This window comes from Pseudophryne corroboree, chromosome 2, assembly GCF_028390025.1.
Source record: "Pseudophryne corroboree isolate aPseCor3 chromosome 2, aPseCor3.hap2, whole genome shotgun sequence".
Taxonomy (NCBI): Eukaryota; Metazoa; Chordata; class Amphibia; order Anura; family Myobatrachidae; genus Pseudophryne; species Pseudophryne corroboree.
This window is the reverse complement of record NC_086445.1, coordinates 667812808-667830950: the sequence shown is the minus strand read 5'-3', so window position 1 is coordinate 667830950 and position 18143 is coordinate 667812808. Positions and strand designations below refer to the sequence as shown.

Sequence of the window (18143 nt, the reverse complement as noted above, 5' to 3'; positions counted from 1 at the left end):
CAAAGAGGAGTAAGACTAGTGGCTCCGGATTGGCCAAGAAGGACTTGGTACCCGGAACTTCAAGAGATGGTCACGGACGATCCGTGGCCTCTACTTCTGAGAAGGGACCTGCTTCAGCAGGGTCCTTGTCTTTTTCAAGACTTACCGCGGCTGCGTTTGACGGCATGGCGTTTGAATGCCAGATCCTAAAAGGAAAAGGCATTCCAGAAGAAGTCATTCCTACCTTGATAAAGGCAAGGAAGGAAGTCACCGCGAAGCATTATCGCCGTATTTGCCGAAAATATGTTGCGTGGTGCGAGCAGCGGAGTGCTCCGATGGAGGAATTTCAACTGGGTCGTTTTCCTACATTTCCTGCAATCAGGATTGTCTATGGGTCTCAAATTGGGATCTATTAAGGTTCAAATTTCGGCCCTATCAATATTCTTCCAAAAAGAATTGGCCTCAGTCCCTGAGGTCCAGATTTTTATCAAAGGAGTACTGCATATACAGCCTCCTGTGGTGCCTAAGGGGGCACCGTGGGATCTAAATGTAGTTTTAGATTTCCTCAAATCCAATTGGTTTGAACCACTAAAGAATGTGGATTTGAAATATCTCACATGGAAAGTGACTATGTTACTGGCCCTGGCTTCGGCCGGGAGAGTATCTGAACTGGCGGCTTTGTTTTATAAAAGCCCTTATTTAATTTTCCATTCGACATAGGGCAGAGCTGCGGACGCGTCCGCATTTTCTCCCTAAGGTGGTATCAGCGTTTCACCTGAACCAGCCTATTGTAGTGCCTGCGGCTACAGACGACTTGAAGGACTCCAAGTTGTTGGAAGTTGTCAGAGCCTTAAAAATATACATTTAAAGGACGGCTGGAGTCAGAAAATCTGACTCGCTGTTTATACTGTATGCACCCAACAAGTTGGGTGCACCTGCTTCTAAGCAGTCGATTGCTCGTTGGATTTGTAACAAAATTCAACTTGTACATTCTGTGGCAGGCCTGCCACAGCCTAAATCTGTTAAGGCCCATTCCGCAAGGAAGGTGGGCTCATCTTGGGCGGCTGCCCGAGGGGTCTCGGCATTACAACTCTGCCGAGCAGCTACGTGGTCAGGGGAGAACACGTTTGTAAATTTTTACAAATTTGATACCCTGGCAAAGGAGGACCTGGAGTTCTCTCATTCGGTGCTGCAGAGTCATCCGCACTCTCCCGCCCGTTTGGGAGCTTTGGTATAATCCCCATGGTCCTTTCAGGAACCCCAGCATCCACTTAGGACGATAGAGAAAATAAGAATTTACTTACCGATAATTCTATTTCTCGGAGTCCGTAGTGGATGCTGGGCGCCCATCCCAAGTGCGGATTATCTGCAATACTTGTACATAGTTATTGTTAACTAATTCGGGTTATTGTTTAGGAAGCCATCTTTCAGAGGCTCCTCTGTTATCATACTGTTAACTGGGTTTAGATCACAAGTTGTACGGTGTGATTGGTGTGGCTGGTATGAGTCTTACCCGGGATTCAAAATCCTCCCTTATTGTGTACGCTCGTCCGGGCACAGTACCTAACTGGAGTCTGGAGGAGGGTCATAGGGGGAGGAGCCAGTACACACCACCTGACCTGTAAAAGCTTTACTTTTGTGCCCTGTCTCCTGCGGAGCCGCTATTCCCCATGGTCCTTTCAGGAACCCCAGCATCCACTACGGACTCCGAGAAATAGAATTATCGGTAAGTAAATTCTTATTTTACTTTATCCGGTCTATATTTGTACAATTATTGGAAGAGACTATCAATAGATTTGGTGGTGTGAGTTGACATTACACTTGATTGTATTAGCGCTGGGAGGTACTTTTGTTTTTTTATCTATTTATATTGAGAGGAAAGTGGACAAGTACCCCTCCACAAGCAGCTTACTATATCAAGTGAAGCAAGAAGCGCGGTCCTCGGCTCTGTTTATTTGCTGGATACTGTGGCCTAGAAGGTGTTCCTACCAGAGGACAAGGTGAGAACACTACAAGAGATGGTCCGCATGGTGCTCCAACCTAGTCTAGTGTCCATCCATCTTTGCATAAGATTGTTGGGAAAGATGGTCGCCTCATACAAGGCGATCCAATATGGGAGGTTCCATGCCAGGACTTTTCAGCTGGATCTCCTGAGCAAATGGTCCGGATCACATCTTCAGATGCACCGGATGATACGGCTGTCGCCTCAAGCCAGGAATTCCCTCCTGTGGTGGCTGCAATCCTCCAATCGCTTGGAAGGCCAGAGTTTCGTGATTCAGGATTGGATCCTCCTCACAACGGATGCAAGTCTGGGAGGATGGGGAGCCCATGAACCCTCCTCCGATCAACATTCTGGAACTTTGGGCGATCTACAATGCTCTGCTTCAGGCCTCTCCTCTGCTCAAGGATCACGTGATCCAAGTACAGTCTGAGAACGCCACAGTAGTGGCGTACATCAATCGACAAGGCGGAACAAATAGCAGAGCCTGCATGCGAGAGGTGTCAAAAATACTCCTTTGGGCGGAAAGAAATGCAAGAGCAATGTCGGCAATATTCATTCCGGGTGTGGACAACTGGGAAGCGGATTTCCTGAGTCATCACGATCTCCACCCGGGGGAGTTGGGGTCTCCACCAGCAGGTGTTCCTACAGATCGTCCACCGGTGGGGCTGCCCACAGATAGACATGATGGCTTCTTGTCTCAACAAGAAGCTTCATTGGTATTGCTCACAAACCTGGGACCCTCAGGCGAGGGCAGTAGATGCACTGACGTCGCTTTTGCCTTACCGGCTGGTCTACCTGTTTCCTCCGATTCCGTTGCTCAAGCGCATCAGACATCAAGGAGTCCAGGCAATTCTGATTGCCCCGGATTGGCCTCAGAAGAGATCTCCTTCAAACAGGACCGTTCGTCTACCCGGACTTACGGCGACTTAGTTTGATGGCATGGAGGTTGAGCGGAACATCCTAGCTTTCAAGGCTACCATGGTTCAGGCCAGTAAACCTGTGACGTCAAAACACTATCATCATTTCTGGAGCAGATAGGTCTCTTGGTGCGAGGAACGCACATATCCGCCTGCGGAGTTCCACTTGGGACGTTTCTTACGTTTCTTGCAGGCTGGTGTAGATAAGGGCTTACGTCTGGGTTCCATTAAGGTCCACATTTCAGCGCTCTCCATTCTCTTCCAGAAGAAATTGGCAGTGTTGCCAGAAGTTCAGACCTTCTTGCAGGGGGTACTCGACATACAACTTCCTTTTTATGCCGCCTACGGCACCCTGTGATTTGAATGTAGTGTCAGAATTTGTACAGTCCTCCTGGTTTGATCCTTTGCTGACGGTAGCAGACAAGTACCTCACGTGGAAGACAGTGATGTTACTGACCCTGGCTTCTGCTCGTCATGTCTCAGAATTGGGGGCCTTATCGTGTAAAAGTCCGTACTTGGTCTTTTAAGAGGACAGAGCGGAGCTCCGGACTAGACATCAGTTCCTGCCTAAGGTTGTCTCCGCGTTTCACCTGAATCAACCTTTTGTGGTTCTGTCCAGTTCTGATACTTCTGCTTCTCCGGAGTCATTGGGTGCTGTGCATGCCTTGAAAATCTATGTCAAGCGAACAGCTCGGATTAGATAGACGGATTCCTTGTTCGTGTTCTATGATGCGCAGAAAAAAGGTTGTCCTGCTTCAAAGCAGTCCATTGCTCGTTGGATTATGCTTACTATCCAACAGGCCTATGTGTCGGCAGCCTTACCTGTTCCTAAGTCTCTGAAGGCCCACTCTACAAGTTCAGTGGGCTCTTCCTGGATAGCTGCCTGTGGAGTCTCGGCCTTGCAATTGTGCCGAGCTGCTACCTGGTCAGGGAAGAACACCTTTGTAAAGTTCTCCAAATCTGATACCCTGGCCAAAGAGGATACCCAGTTTGGGCAGGCGGTGCTGTAGCAGTCTCTGCACGTTCCCGCCTGTTCAGGAAGCTTTGGGACATCCCCATCGTGCTAGACTCCGCAATATCCCTTATGGATGCTAGAAAAAATAGGATTTTAATTACCTACTGGTAAATCCTTTTCTCATAGTCTATAAGGGATAGTGGCCCTCATTCCGAGTTGTTCGCTCGTTAGTGGTTTTCGCAACGGAGCGATTTGTCGCAAACTGCGCATGCGCAATGTACGCAGAGCGCATGCGCTTAGTTATTTTACTCAAAAGTTAGGTATTTTACTCACGGCATAACGAGGAATTTTCATCGTTCTGGTGATCGGAGTGTGATTGACAGGAAGTGGGTGTTTCTGGGCGGAAACTGGCCGTTTTATGGGTGTGCGGAAAAACACTGCCGTTTTTGGGAAAAACGCGGGAGTGGCTGGAGAAACGGGGGATTGTCTGGGCGAACGCTGGGTGTGTTTGTGACGTCAAACCAGGAACTAAAATGACTGAACTGATCGCAGTGGCAGAGTAAGTACCAAGCTACTCAGAAACTGCAAAGAAATTTCTATTCGCAATTATGCAAATCTTTCGTTCGCAATTCTGCTAAGCTAAGATTCACTCCCAGTAGGCGGCGGCTTAGCGTGTGCAAAGCTGCTAAAAGCAGCTAGCGAGCGAACAACTCGGAATGAGGGCCATTGAGCCTAATTCTGAGTTGATCGCAGCAGCAATTTTGTTAGCAGTTGGGCAAAACCATGTGCACTGCAGGAGGGGCAGATGTAACGTGCAGAGAGATAGATTTGGGTGGGGTGTATTTAAACTGAAATCTAAATTGCAGTGTAAAAATAAAGCAGCCAGTATTTACCCTGCACAGAAACAAAATAACCCACCCAAATCTAACTCTCTCTGCAAATGTTAGATCTGCTCCCCCCCCCCCCCCCCCCCGTGCAATGCACATGGTTTTGCCCAATTGATAACAAACTTGCTGCTGCGATCAACTCAGAATTACCCCCATTGGGTGCCCGCCTCAGTGCGTTGACTTTTCTGCAGGTTCTTGTTCTATAGTTACCTGTTCAGTTTGTTGCTGTTGTTGTTTCCAGCCATGGTTGGTTGTTGTATGTTAGTGGTGTGCTGGTTTATAAATATCACCACTCTTTGTTGTCATGTTTCCTTCTCTCATATATGTCCTTTCTCAAGCAGGGTCCACAGGTTATCCACAGGATAACAATGGGATATGATGGAGCGACAGCGAATTGGCACCAAACGATCACAAGCTTTCAGTCCTCCCAGGATGCAACGGGCTTGTCCATATAACCCCGCCCACTGGCTCAGGCAAATCAGGTTTTTGTTTGGTGCGGCAGGAGCCGGACCATGGTCACAGGGCTGCTGTGTTTGGCAGCCCTAAGCTTTCTTATTTTATTTTTATAGTCTTACTACATTGTTTTTGAGTGATCTTTCCTAACAGCGTCTTACACGCATATTGGAAAGAGTCGCTCCTACAACTCTCCGCCGGGTCGCAACAACGCTTACCCACGGTACAAGTGCTGTCTCGACGGGCGTCTGTGTCTGATATAACTAGCAGGTCCAGCAGACGTTGCCAGGCTGTGGCCGGAGCACGGGGAGAAGGTAAGGCATCGGTTCCGCTTAGAAGGGGAATACGGACACAGCCGCACTGTTTTGGGAGGAGACTACCAAACAGCTGGCGTGCCGCCACCACGGGTGCTACAGCGCTAGGCCTTAGGGATCATAAGGCACCAGGATTAGTATGAGGCTGCGATCCCTAGGGTTGATGTCAGCAGTGGGGAGTCGGATGCTTTCCTGGTCGCCCCTCCCCCCAGTCCATGACCAGTTTCCACGCGTCTCCAATCATGAACTGTTACCTCACTTCCATCTCAGACTCTACCACGAGGGGTCTCGGTCGCAGCATAGGCCGCTACGTCTGTGTACACTAAGGTTACCGCTAGGAGAACGGGACGCAGACGGCTGCGTCTGCATGTACTAGCGTTCACTGAGCGTCTATGTCCACTAAAAGTTCCCGGAGCGGCAGTGTACACTAGTAGCATCTGGATCCACTCAGCGTTCGCTAACGTATTGATCGATCCTGGAAGTGGGGTGAGTCTCCCTGTATCCCACTCTACTGGAGTACGGGTTATACAGCACTAAATTTCTATCTACTTTTGTTAGTATGAATAGTTAACTTTAGTGCCTATTGCATATGAGTTTGTGTACATTACTGTGGTTTTCTTCGCAATGCGTCTGAATACGTTAAATAACTGTATAGAACAGAATTCAGTAAATGTACTCCTACATACTTTGAAATGTGTTCGTAGTTGATAATATGCTCATATGACTAATATATAACGTGACTGACTGCTGGTGTGATTGCTGACTTTATATATGTTTGTCAGTGGTTTCTTCTGAGCTTCAATGCTGGTGCTTGAGTTGGCGTCAGATTGATATCACTTTAATACAGTAAAGTGATTACAGTCACAGATTGTGTAGTATACTGTGAAAAGCTGATTATTTATCATGTCTAAGAGCGGCAAAGGTGATGTGGTTACATTAACAGTAACACCAACACTCATAACATGTTTATCCTGCAAGGTGGGATTATCTTCTTAGCATCTGGCACTAGTATAGCTGAAAGGTTGGTCCCTACAGCTTCAACCGCAGGAATAGGGTACACTATTAACCCATACATTCAGCTCCCTTCTTATGGTATAGCCCCAACAGCTTCTGCAAATCAACAAGCTAATAAACCAAGGGTAAATATATCATCAAATTCACAGGCTACACAGGATGATACATCAAATGAGGATATCTCTATATACTCACCTTCTACCTGTTCTTCATATGGTGAAGTAATCAGCTCAGAGGATATAGCTGAGTTAATTGGAGCAATGAAGGCTATTCTGTCTTTAGAGGATTCAGCAGAGCCAATAATAAAACTAAGACACCTGTGTTTAAACGTCCCAAAATAGTTAGGGTTGAGTTTCCAGGGTCAGAGGAGCTGACGGAAATTATGGAGGAAGCTTGGGTTATACCCAATAGGAAATATAAAATTCCAAAAAAATGGGATTCCTATTAACCCTTTTCCAACTGGGGACTGTTTAAAAAGAGAAGTGCCTCCTAAGGTAGATACGCACGTCATTTGTTTAGTGCGAAAATCTATTTTGCCTTTACCATCAACATCATTAAATGATGTCAGACAGAAGAGTGGATGGTTTTTTGAAAAACATATTTTCTCTGTCAGGGGCAGTCATAAGGCCAGCTTTGGCCTCAGCCTGGTTGGCAAAGGCGGTAGCTGAATGGGCTGATGAACTGGAAAACTGACTTTCTGCACCTACTAGGGAGCAGGAATCCCATATAGCTCATATGAAGCAGGCTGCAGTATTCTTAGAAGAAGCAGCAATGGATATGGGTACGATTGCCTCCAAAGCGTCAACCGTAACTGTATCTGCTCGCAGAGCAATTTGGCTACGTGCATGGAAAGCTGATTCAGAATCCAAGAAGGTTCTGGAATCTTTGCTTTTTGTTGGGAACATTCTTTTTGGTAAGGAATTGACAGATATTCTGGAGTCAGAAGCAGAATCCAAGAAGGTCAGGTTTTCTGCCAGTTATAACCCTAGGCCTAGGGGTTTGGGGTTTCGCCCATTTTGGTGGCAAGGTAAAACAAAAGGCAAAAATGATTCTAACAGACCCAGTACAATAAGTTTGGTAAAGCAATGAAGCAATGGGCCACCAGAGGGCCAGCTTCCAAACCAGAACAGAAACCATCAGCCTGATGGTTTGGGCCTCCGCCTGGGGGACCCCAGGGTAGGGGACAGACTTCTTCAGTTTGCACACATATGGCAGTAGTCGATAACCGATGCTTGGGTGCAAGAAATTGTATCTCTGGGTTATGTTTTCCCTTTCAAGAAGCAGCCTCCTCACAGGTTTACTGCACCAGTCAGTCTCATATAGAGGCGAATGCCTGAGCCCTGCAAGAAGCAGTTCAGAAATTGCTTCAGTCCAGGGTAATTATTCCAGTACCCCCGGCACAATGGGGGCAGTGTTTTTACTCCAACCTATTTTAGGTTCAGAAGCCAAATGGGTCATTCCGGCCAATTCTCAATCTCAAAATGTTAAACAAATACATGTGGGTACCACGGTTCCACATGGAGACGCTACGCTTCATAGTTTTGGTCATGGAACCAGGGGATTACATGGTATCTCTGGATATACAGGATGCTTACCTGCATGTGCCTATAGCATTGTCCCATCAGTGTTATCTCAGGTTTGCCATCCTCCAGCAACATTTTCAGTTCCAGGCCTTACCCTTTGGGTTAGCCACAGCCCTTAGAGTATTTACCAAGATCATGGTGGTTATGGCAGCTTATCTCCGCAAACAGGGGATAAGAATTTTCCCATACCTCGACAATCTTCTAATCCTGGCACAAATCCCAGGAATTGCTCTTGAGCCATCATCAACAGACAATAACTTGTCTACAGAAACACGGATGGCTCATAAATTGGGCAAAGTCATCTCTGATTCCGTCACAATGGATGATTCTCTTGGGGGCTGTATTGGATTCAAGTCTGCAGAAAATATTTTTACCTCGGGGGGAAAAGATAGCCAAGGTGCAGTTAATGACTCCGGAATTGTACACAGTTGGACAATATCAATTCACGCAGCAAGTCTAGTGATGGGTTTGGTGTCAACATTCGACATGGTGGAATATGCACAATTCCACTCAAGACCTTTGCAGCATCTAATTCTGACCAGACGGAATGGAGTACATCAGACAATAAAGAAACAAATGATGGTACTTCCAGTAAAAGTAAAAAGGTCATTAGCCTGGTGGCTACAGACATCCCATCTAGACAAGGGGAGACCCTTTTGGATATCCGATTGGGAGATCCTGATAACGGATGCCAGTATTCAGAGCTGGGGAGCAGTGTCCGAAAGATTATGGTTCCAGGGACAATTTACGACAGAAGAGTCGCCTGCCAATAAACCTGTTGGAACTCTGGGCTATATACATGGCACTGATTTAGGCAAAATGCATTCTGCAAGGAAAGCCAGTCCAGATCCGTCCGGACAATGCAACGGCAGTAGCGTACCTCAACCATCAGGGAGGAACTCGCAGCCAAAAAGCAATGAAGGAAGTAAGTCGCATACTAAAGTGGGCAGAACTCTATCTTCCAGCATTGTCCGCAGTATTTGCTCCAGGAGTCCTAAAGACTCACCATTCGAGCAAACGAATGGGCGTTACTCCCGGAAGTTTTTCAGACTCTAGTAGACAAGTGGGGGTTGCCAGAGGTAGATCTCATGGCGTCCCTTCTGAACAACAAAGTTCCGGCATACGGGTCAAGAACAAAGTACCCTGGAGCGATCCTTGTGGACGCACTGTTGGTGGAATGGGACTTTCATCTGGCATATCTGTTTCCTCCAATCTCCCTGTTACCCAGGGTGGTGAGGAAAATAAAACAAGCAAAAGGTACCGTGATTCTAATAGCTCCTGCTTGGCCCAGAAGGCAATGAAACATAGATCTGCAAAGGATGTCGATGGATGCTCCAATTCTGCTCCCTCAACGTCCAGATCCTACTGATGCAGGGTCTGTGTTATCACAGAAATCTGGACCGACTGTCTTTGACGGCGTGGCTGTTGAAACCTCTATCCTGAAGTCAAGAGGTTTCTCACAACAAGTGATTCAAACTATGCTCAGAGCAAGGAAACCATCCTCAGCTTGCATTTATCACCGAATATGGCAAGCCTATATTCATTGGTGCAGTGAAAGTATGGATCCAGAGTCTTAGATTTCCTTCAGGCAGGAATGGATAAGGGTTTGAAGGTGGCTTTCTTGAGAGCTCAAGTTTCAGCATTGACTGGTTCCAAAAGAAAATTGCCACTTTACAGGATGTGCATACTTTTTTCCAGGGAATGCTGCGCATTCAACCACCTTTTGTTCCTCCTGCAGTGCCTTGGGATTTAAGTCTGGTCCTCAAAGCCCTTCAAGGTGCTCCATTTGAACCACTTAATAAAGTGGATCTTAAATGGTTGACAGCTAAAGTTCTCTTTCTGCTGACTATGGCATCAGCTAGAAGAGTGTCAGATTTAGGAGCGCTGTCATGTAAATCTCCTCTTCTGATTTTTTTATCCAGATAAAGCAGTTCTCAGAACTAGGTCTGGTTATCTTCCCAAGGTGATATCTAAGTTTCACCTTAATGAAGAAATTGTGGTCCCGGCTTTTCAGGTATCGGGACTTTCTGCGGGAGAAGCGTCGCTGGACGTAGGCCGTGCATTAAGAATCTACGTGGATTGTACCAGTGCCATCAGAAAGACAGATTCTCTCTTCATTCTCTATGGATTTCACAAGAGAGGATGGCCTACTACTAAACAGACGCTAGCATGAAGGCTTCGATTGACTATTTCAGAAGCATATTCTCATGCTGATCTCCCTGTTCCGGCTAATGTCTCTGCTCACTCTACACGTAAGGTAGGTCCTTCATGGGCAGCACAACATGATGCTTCAGCAGAACAGATATGTAAGGCAGCCACATGGTCTTCCATTAACACATTCATTAGACATTATGCCTCGGATACTTTTGCCTCTCATGACACTGAATTCGGGCGTAAGGTTCTCCTGTCTAATCAGGGGCGTCCCCACCACTAAAAATCGCTTTGGGAAGTCCTATTGTAATCCTGTGGATAACCTGTGGACCCTGCCACGTTATGGTAAGAACTTACCGTTGATAACGGTATTTCTCCTATGTCCACATGTTTCCACAGGGATCCCACCCTGATGCACCTGATTTGAGAATCTTTATACTCACTAAACTCTTCCCTCTTGCATGGAAGGGTGTGCATGTGTGTGCTTCTTGTCTGAATAGGGTTATACATAATGCTCCTGCCTAAATGCTTTGGAATACAACCGATTTGCCTGAGCCAGTGGGCGGGGATATATGGACCAGCCCGTTGCATCCTGGGAGGACTGAAAGTTTGTGATCGTTTGGTGCCAATCCGCTGTCGCTCCATCACATCCCATTGTTATCCTGTGGAAACCTGTAGACATAGGAGAAATACCGTTATCAACGGTAAGTTCTTACCATAACGTAGATTTCTCCTTTGGGCTCGTTTTTACCTATAACTGCCTGTAGGAGGGGGCATAGAGGGGAGGAGCCAGCACACCCAGTGTAGAAATTTAAAGTGCACCGGCTCTTTTGGACCCCGTCTATACCCCATCGTACTAGATTCTCCAATATCCCTTATGGACTACGAGAAAAGGATTTAATTAAAATTAAAAGGATGTAATTAAAATCCTATTATGAAGGTAGTTATATCTTGTTACAATGATTCCTAAATGTGTTAAAGGGATTTTCCACTTTACAAAACATTTTTTTTTCTTAATCCCGACTGTAGTACGTATTGCAAAGACTCATCAGAAAAGATCACCAGTACATGCAAGACCTACAGAAGTAGTTCTATGACCAAATGGTGTTTAAAGTTACATTAGTATGGTGGAAACTCCCTTTAATAGACCCTACTAACAAGTAAGTTACATTGAAAATTAAGACCTACTTCAATTTGGTTGCAGGTCACGAATGTGGATGATGAGGGGACGGAGCTGGGTTCAGGAATTATGGAGCTGACACAGACTGATCTGGTCCTACACACTCGGAAGCGTGATGCTGTGAGATGGCCATACCTCTGTCTTCGGCGCTATGGATATGACTCCAACCTCTTCTCTTTTGAGAGTGGGCGGCGCTGTCAGACTGGTCAGGGTATAGATTCTTTTCTCTCTTCAGGTGTAACTTATATCCACAAAGTGTAGTTTCCCTAACCTAATAAAAAGACACATTGCAGCTGGCTTGACGGTGGCTAGTGAAATTTGTTTGTTAAAGACGAACTTACAGCAATCTTTTATTATCTGCTGATATATATGGGGCATGTTTTGCATAATGCGCAGCTTCTCTTACACATTGGCTAAAAACGTACTCTCGGCTAAAAGTTCTCCTAGACAAATGGGACAGGCAGGTGTCACCATACAGTATATGATGATTGGCAGGTCATTAAATGGAGTAGCCTTGCATTCTCTAGTGGGTGGAAGGGAGTTTTGTCTATAAAAGAATACTGCCTGGGGTTGTACTTTAAATGGTGCCCCTCCGTTTCTTTCCTCTTACAGACCAGTCTAAATATGGTATCTAGAACCGTGACTGGGAGTACCAACTGCAATCCCCCCTCTACCACCATTGAAAGTTAGTTAAATTCCTAATACAAAAATCATCTATAAAAACAGAACAAATATATAAAATGTTGATTGAAGAAGATGCAGATGTAAAACAGAGGGTGTGGAGGGCCTTAGAGGCTGTTGTCTATCAGTGGGGACAATGATGAGACGATAAAAATTGAGTGGAAATTTGAACTGTAGTTGGTAGTACACCAAGAGGGAGGTTGTGTCAGGAGTGGGGAGTATAGTGAATAAGTGGTTCCTGGTAGAAAAATTGATAGTATAATGAGTCTATGGTCAGATGAGGGAGCTACACAAGAAATCAGAAAGGTGGTTAATATGTAGAGTTAAGGTGGAAGTCAAAGATCAATCTAAGTGGCAAGAAGGTGAGCGTGTTGTGACGAGGTCATACATGTATTAGGAGAGTGGCTCGTGAGGTTGAGTAATTTGAATTGCATCCCGGAAAATTTGCAGTCGCAGTGTATTGGTGTGCAGAGTGATGAGAAGAAGATCAGTCTTGCCACAAGTTTTAGAACAGACTGTAGTAAGGATAGACTACTGAAAACATGTGCAGATAGGATGAGGTTGCAGAGGTCAGTACAGGGATCACTCGAGATTGTTCAAGGGTCTTTTTCTCTGACGTCCTAAGTGGATGCTGGGGACTCCGTCAGGACCATGGGGAATAGCGGCTCAGCAGGAGACGGCACAAAATTAAAAGTTTGACCACTAGGTGGTGTGCACTGGCTCCTCCCCCTATGACCCTCCTCCAAGCCTCAGTTAGGTTTTTGTGCCCGGCCGAGAAGGGTGCAATCTAGGTGGCTCTCCTAAAGAGCTGCTTAGAATAAAAGTTTGTTAGGTTTTTTATTTTCAGTGAGTCCTGCTGGCAACAGGCTCACTGCAACGCGGGACTAAGGGGAGAAGAAGCGAACTCACCTGCGTGCAGGATGGATTGGCTTCTTAGGCTACTGGACACTAGCTCCAGAGGGACGATCACAGGTACAGCCTGGATGGGTCACCGGAGCCGCGCCGCCGGCCCCCTTACAGATGCTGAAGAGAGAAGAGGTCCAGAAATCGGCGGCTGAAGACTTCCCAGTCTTCTTAAGGTAGCGCACAGCACTGCAGCTGTGCGCCATTGCTCTCAGCACACTTCACACCGCGGTCACTGAGGGTGCAGGGCGCTGGGGGGGGGCGCCCTGGGCAGCAATGTAATTACCTTTACTGGCTAAAAATACATCACATATAGCCCCTGGGCTATATGGATGTATTTAACCCCTGCCAGGATTACAGAAAAAACCGGGAGAAGAGCCCGCCGTGAAGGGGGCGGGGCCTATCTCCTCAGCACACAGCGCCATTTTTCCCACACAGATCCGCTGGTGGGAAGGCTCCCAGGCTCTCCCCTACACTGCACTACAGAAACAGGGTTAAAACAGAGAGGGGGGGCATTTTTTGGCGATATTATTATATATTAAGCTGCTATAAGGGAAAACACTTACTATAAGGTTGTCCCTGTATAATTATAGCGCTTTGGTGTGTGCTGGCAAACTCTCCCTCTGTCTCCCCAAAGGGCTAGTGGGGTCCTGTCCTCTATCAGAGCATTCCCTGTGTGTGCGCTGTGTGTCGGTACGTGTGTGTCGACAGGTATGAGGACGATGTTGGTGTGGAGGCGGAGCAATTGCCTGTAATGGGATGTCACCCCCTAGGGAGTCGACGCCGGAATGGATGGCTTTATTTATGGAATTACGTGATAGTGTCAACACGCTACAAGGTCGGTTGACGATATGAGACGGCCGGCAAACCAATTAGTACCTGTCCAGGCGTCTCAAACACCGTCAGGGGCTTTAAAACGCCCATTACCTCAGTCGGTCGACAGACACAGACACGGACACTGACTCCAGTGTCGACGGTGAAGAAACAAACGTATTTTCCAGTAGGGCCACACGTTACATAATCACGGCAATGAAGGAGGCGTTACATATTTCTGATACTACAAGTACCACAAAAATGGGTATTATGTGGGGTGTGAAAAAACTACCTGTAGTTTTTCCTGAATCAGATGAATTGATTGAAGTGTGTGATGAAGCGTGGGTTACCCCCGATAGGAAGTTGCTAATTTCAGAGAAGTTATTGGCATTATACCCTTTCCCGCCAGAGGTTAGGGCGCGCTGGGAAACACCCTCTAGGGTAGATAAGGCGCTCACACGCTTATCAAAACAAGTGGCGTTACCGTCTCCTGATACGGCCGCCCTCAAAGATCCAGCTGATAGGAGGCTGGAAAATACTCTAAAAAGTATATACACACATACTGATGTTATACTGCGACCAGCAATCGCCCCAGCATGGATGTGCAGTGCTGGGGGGGTTTGGTCGGAATCTCTGACTGGAAATATTGATACCCTGAATAGCGACAATATTTTATTGACTATAGAGCATTTAAAGGATGCATTTTCTTTATATGCGAGATGCACAGAGGGATATTTGCACTCCGGCATCAAGGGTAAGTGCGCTGTCCATTTCTGCCAGAAGAAGTTTATGGACGCGACAGTGGTCAGGTGATGCGGATTCCAAGCGGCATATGGAAGTTTGCCGTATAAAGGGGAGGAATTATTTGGGGTCGGTCTATCGGACTTGGTGGCCACGGCAACAGCCGGAAAATCCACCTTTTTTACCTCAGGTCACCTCCCAACAGAAAAAGACACCGTCTTTTCAGCCTCAGTCCTTTCGTTCTCATAAGAACAAGCGGGCAAAAGGCCATTCATATCTGCCTGAGGCAAAGGAAAGGGTAAGAGACTGCAGCAAGCAGCTCTTTCCCAGGAGCAGAAGCACTCCCCCCGCTTCTGAAAAGTCTTCAGCATGTCGCTGGGGCCTTACAAGCGGACTCAGGTCCGGTGGGGGGGTCGTCTCAAGAATTTCAGCGCGCAGTGGGCTCACTCGCAAGTCGACCCCTGGATCCTGCAGGTAGTATCACAGGGGTACAGATTGGAATTCGAGACGTCTCTTCCTCGCAGATTCCTGAAGTCTGCTTTACCAACATCTCCCTCCGACAGGGAGACGGTGTTGGAAGCTATTCACAAGCTGTATTCCCAGCAAGTAATAGTCAAGGTACCCCTACTACAACAAGGAAAGGGGTATTATTCCACGCTGTTTGTGGTACCGAAGCCGGACGGCTCGGTGAGACCTATTCTAAGTCTGAAATCTTTTGAACACTTACATACAAAGGTTCAAGTTCAAGATGAAATCACTCAGAGCAGTGATAGCGAATCTGGAAGAAGGGGACTTTATGGTGTCCTTGGACATCAAGGATGCTTACCTCCATGTCCCAATTTGCCCTTCAAACCAAGGGTACCTCAGGTTCGTGGTACAAAACTGTCACTATCAGTTTCAGACGTTGCCGTTTGGATTGTCCACGGCACCCCGGGTCTTTACCAAGGTAATGGCCGAAATGATGATTCTTCTTCGAAGAAAAGGCGTATTAATTATCCCTTACTTGGACGATCTCCTGATAAGGGCAAGATCCAGAGAACAGTTAGAGGCCGGTGTAGCACTAACCCAAGTAGTGCTGCAACAGCACGGGTGGATTCTAAATTTTCCAAAATCCCAGCTGAGCCCGACGACACGTCTGCTGTTCCTAGGGATGATTCTGGACACAGTTCAGAAAAAGGTTTTTCTCCCGGAGGAGAAAGCCAGGGAGTTATCCGAGCTAGTCAGGAACCTCCTAAAACCAGGAAAAGTGTCAGTGCATCAATGCACAAGAGTCCTGGGTAAATGGTGGCTTCTTACGAAGCGATTCCATTCGGCAGATTCCACGCAAGAACCTTTCAGTGGGATCTGCTGGACAAATGGTCCGGATCGCATCTTAAGATGCATCAGCGGATAGCCCCGTCTCCAAGGACAAGGGGGTCTCTTCTGTGGTGGTTGCAGAGTGCTCACCTTTTTGGAGGGCCGCAGATTCGGCATTCAGGACTGGGTCCTGGTGACCACGAATGCCAGCCTGAGAGGCTGGGGAGCAGTCACACAGGGAAGAAATTTCCAGGGAGTGTGGTCAAGCCTGGAGACTTCACTTCACATAAATATACTGGAGCTAAGGGCAATTTACAATGCTCTAAGCCTGGCAAGACCTCTGCTTCAGGGTCAGCCGGTGTTGATCCAGTAGGGCAACACCACGGCAGTCGCCCACGTAAACAGACAGGGCGACACAAGAAGCAGGAGGGCAATGGCAGAAGCTGCAAGGATTTTTCACTGGGCAGAAAATCATGTGATAGCACTGTCAGCAGTGTTCATTCCGGGAGTGGACAACTGGGAAGCAGACTTCCTCAGCAGACACGATCACCACCCGGGAGAGTGGGGACTTCATCCAGAAGTCTTCCACATGATTGTGAACCGTTGGGAAAAACCAAAGGTGGACATGATGGCGTCCCGCCTCAACAAAAAACTGGACAGGTATTGCGCCAGGTCAAGAGACCCTCAGGCAATAGCTGTGGACGCGTTGGTAACACCATGGGTGTACCAGTCAATGTATGTGTTCCCCCCTCTGCCTCTCATACCCAAGGTACTGAGAATTATAAGGCGAAGGGGAGTAAGAACGATACTCGTGGCTCCGGATTTGCCAAGAAAGACTTGGTACCCGGAACTTCAAGAGATGCGCACGGAGGATCCGTGCACTCTACCTCTAGACTTACCGCGGCTGCGTTTGACGGCATGGCGGTTGAACGCCGGATCCTGAAGGAGAGGGCTCCGACGGAGGAATTTCAACTGGGTCGATTCCTACATTTCCTGCAAACAGGATTGTCTATGGGCCTCAAATTGGGGTCCATTAAGGTTCAAATTTCGGCCCTGTCGATTTTTCTTCCAGAAAGAATTGGCTTCAGTTTCTGAAGTCCAAGCTTTTGTCAAAGGAGTACTACATATACAGCCCCGGTTGTGCCTCCAGTGGCACTGTGGGATCTCAATGTAGTTTTGGGATTCCTCAAATCCCATTGGTTTGAGCCACTCAAATCGGTGGATTTGAAATATCTTACATGGAAAGTGACCATGCTACTGGCCCTGGCTTCGGCCAGGAGAGTGTCAGAATTGGCGGCTTTTTCGTACAAAAGCCATATCTGATTTTCCATTGGGACAGGGCAGAACTGCGGACGCGTCCTCAGTTTCTCCCTAAGGTGGTATCAGCGTTTCACCTGAACCAACCTATTGTGGTGCCTGCGGCTTCTAGCGACTTGGAGGACTCCAAGTTGTTCGACGTTGTCAGAGCCTTAAAAATATATATATATATTTCAAGGACGGCTGGAGTCAGAAAGTCTGACTCGCTGTTTATACTGTATGCACCCAACAAGCTGGGTGTTCCTGCGTCTAAGCAGACGATTGCTAGTTGGATTTGTAGCACAATTCAACTTGCGCATTCTGTGGCAGGCCTGCCACAGCCAAAATCTGTAAATGCCCACTCCACAAGGAAGGTGGGCTCACCTTGGGCGGCTGCCCGAGGGGTCTCGGCATTACAACGCTGCCGAGCAGCTACGTGGTCAGGGGAGAACACGTTTGTAAAATTCTACAAATTTGATACCCTGGCTAAGGAGGACCTGGAGTTCTCTCATTCGGTGCTGCAGAGTCATCCGCACTCTCCCGCCCGTTTGGGAGCTTTGGTATAATCCCCATGGTCCTGACGGAGTCCCCAGCATCCACTTAGGACGTCAGAGAAAATAAGAATTTACTTACCGATAATTCTATTTCTCGTAGTCCGTAGTGGATGCTGGGCGCCCATCCCAAGTGCGGATTGTCTGCAATACTTGTACATAGTTATTGTTACAAAAATCGGGTTATTATTGTTGGAAGCCATCTTTTCTAGAGGCTCCTCTGTTATCATACTGTTAACTGGGTTCAGATCACAAGTTGTACGGTGTGATTGGTGTGGCTGGTATGAGTCTTACCCGGGATTCAAAATCCTTCCTTATTGTGTACACTCGTCCGGGCACAGTATCTTAACTGAGGCTTGGAGGAGGGTCATAGGGGGAGGAGCCAGTGCACACCACCTAGTGGTCAAACTTTTAATTTTGTGCCCTG

The 18143-nt window shown here is 47.3% G+C and overlaps 1 protein-coding gene across 9 annotated transcripts in view; it reads left to right on the top strand.

Moving 5' to 3' along the window:
- Window positions 1-18143, top strand: part of FRS3 (fibroblast growth factor receptor substrate 3) — a 95752-nt gene that overhangs the window by 25655 nt on the left and 51954 nt on the right. For 6 of the 9 annotated variants that reach the window (XR_010235941.1, XM_063955064.1, XM_063955058.1 and 3 more), the window contains exon 4: window positions 11460-11646. The exons of 1 other annotated variant lie outside the window; for it this stretch is intronic. Coding sequence is in view for 5 of the 8 variants with exons in the window: in XM_063955064.1 (XP_063811134.1) it covers window positions 11460-11646 (187 nt within the window). In the remaining 3 variants the exon portion in view is untranslated. Of the gene's footprint in view, window positions 1-11284; window positions 11416-11459; window positions 11647-18143 lie in introns of those variants that run through there. 2 more of the 9 variants (XM_063955066.1, XM_063955067.1) reach the window with 2 other exon arrangements.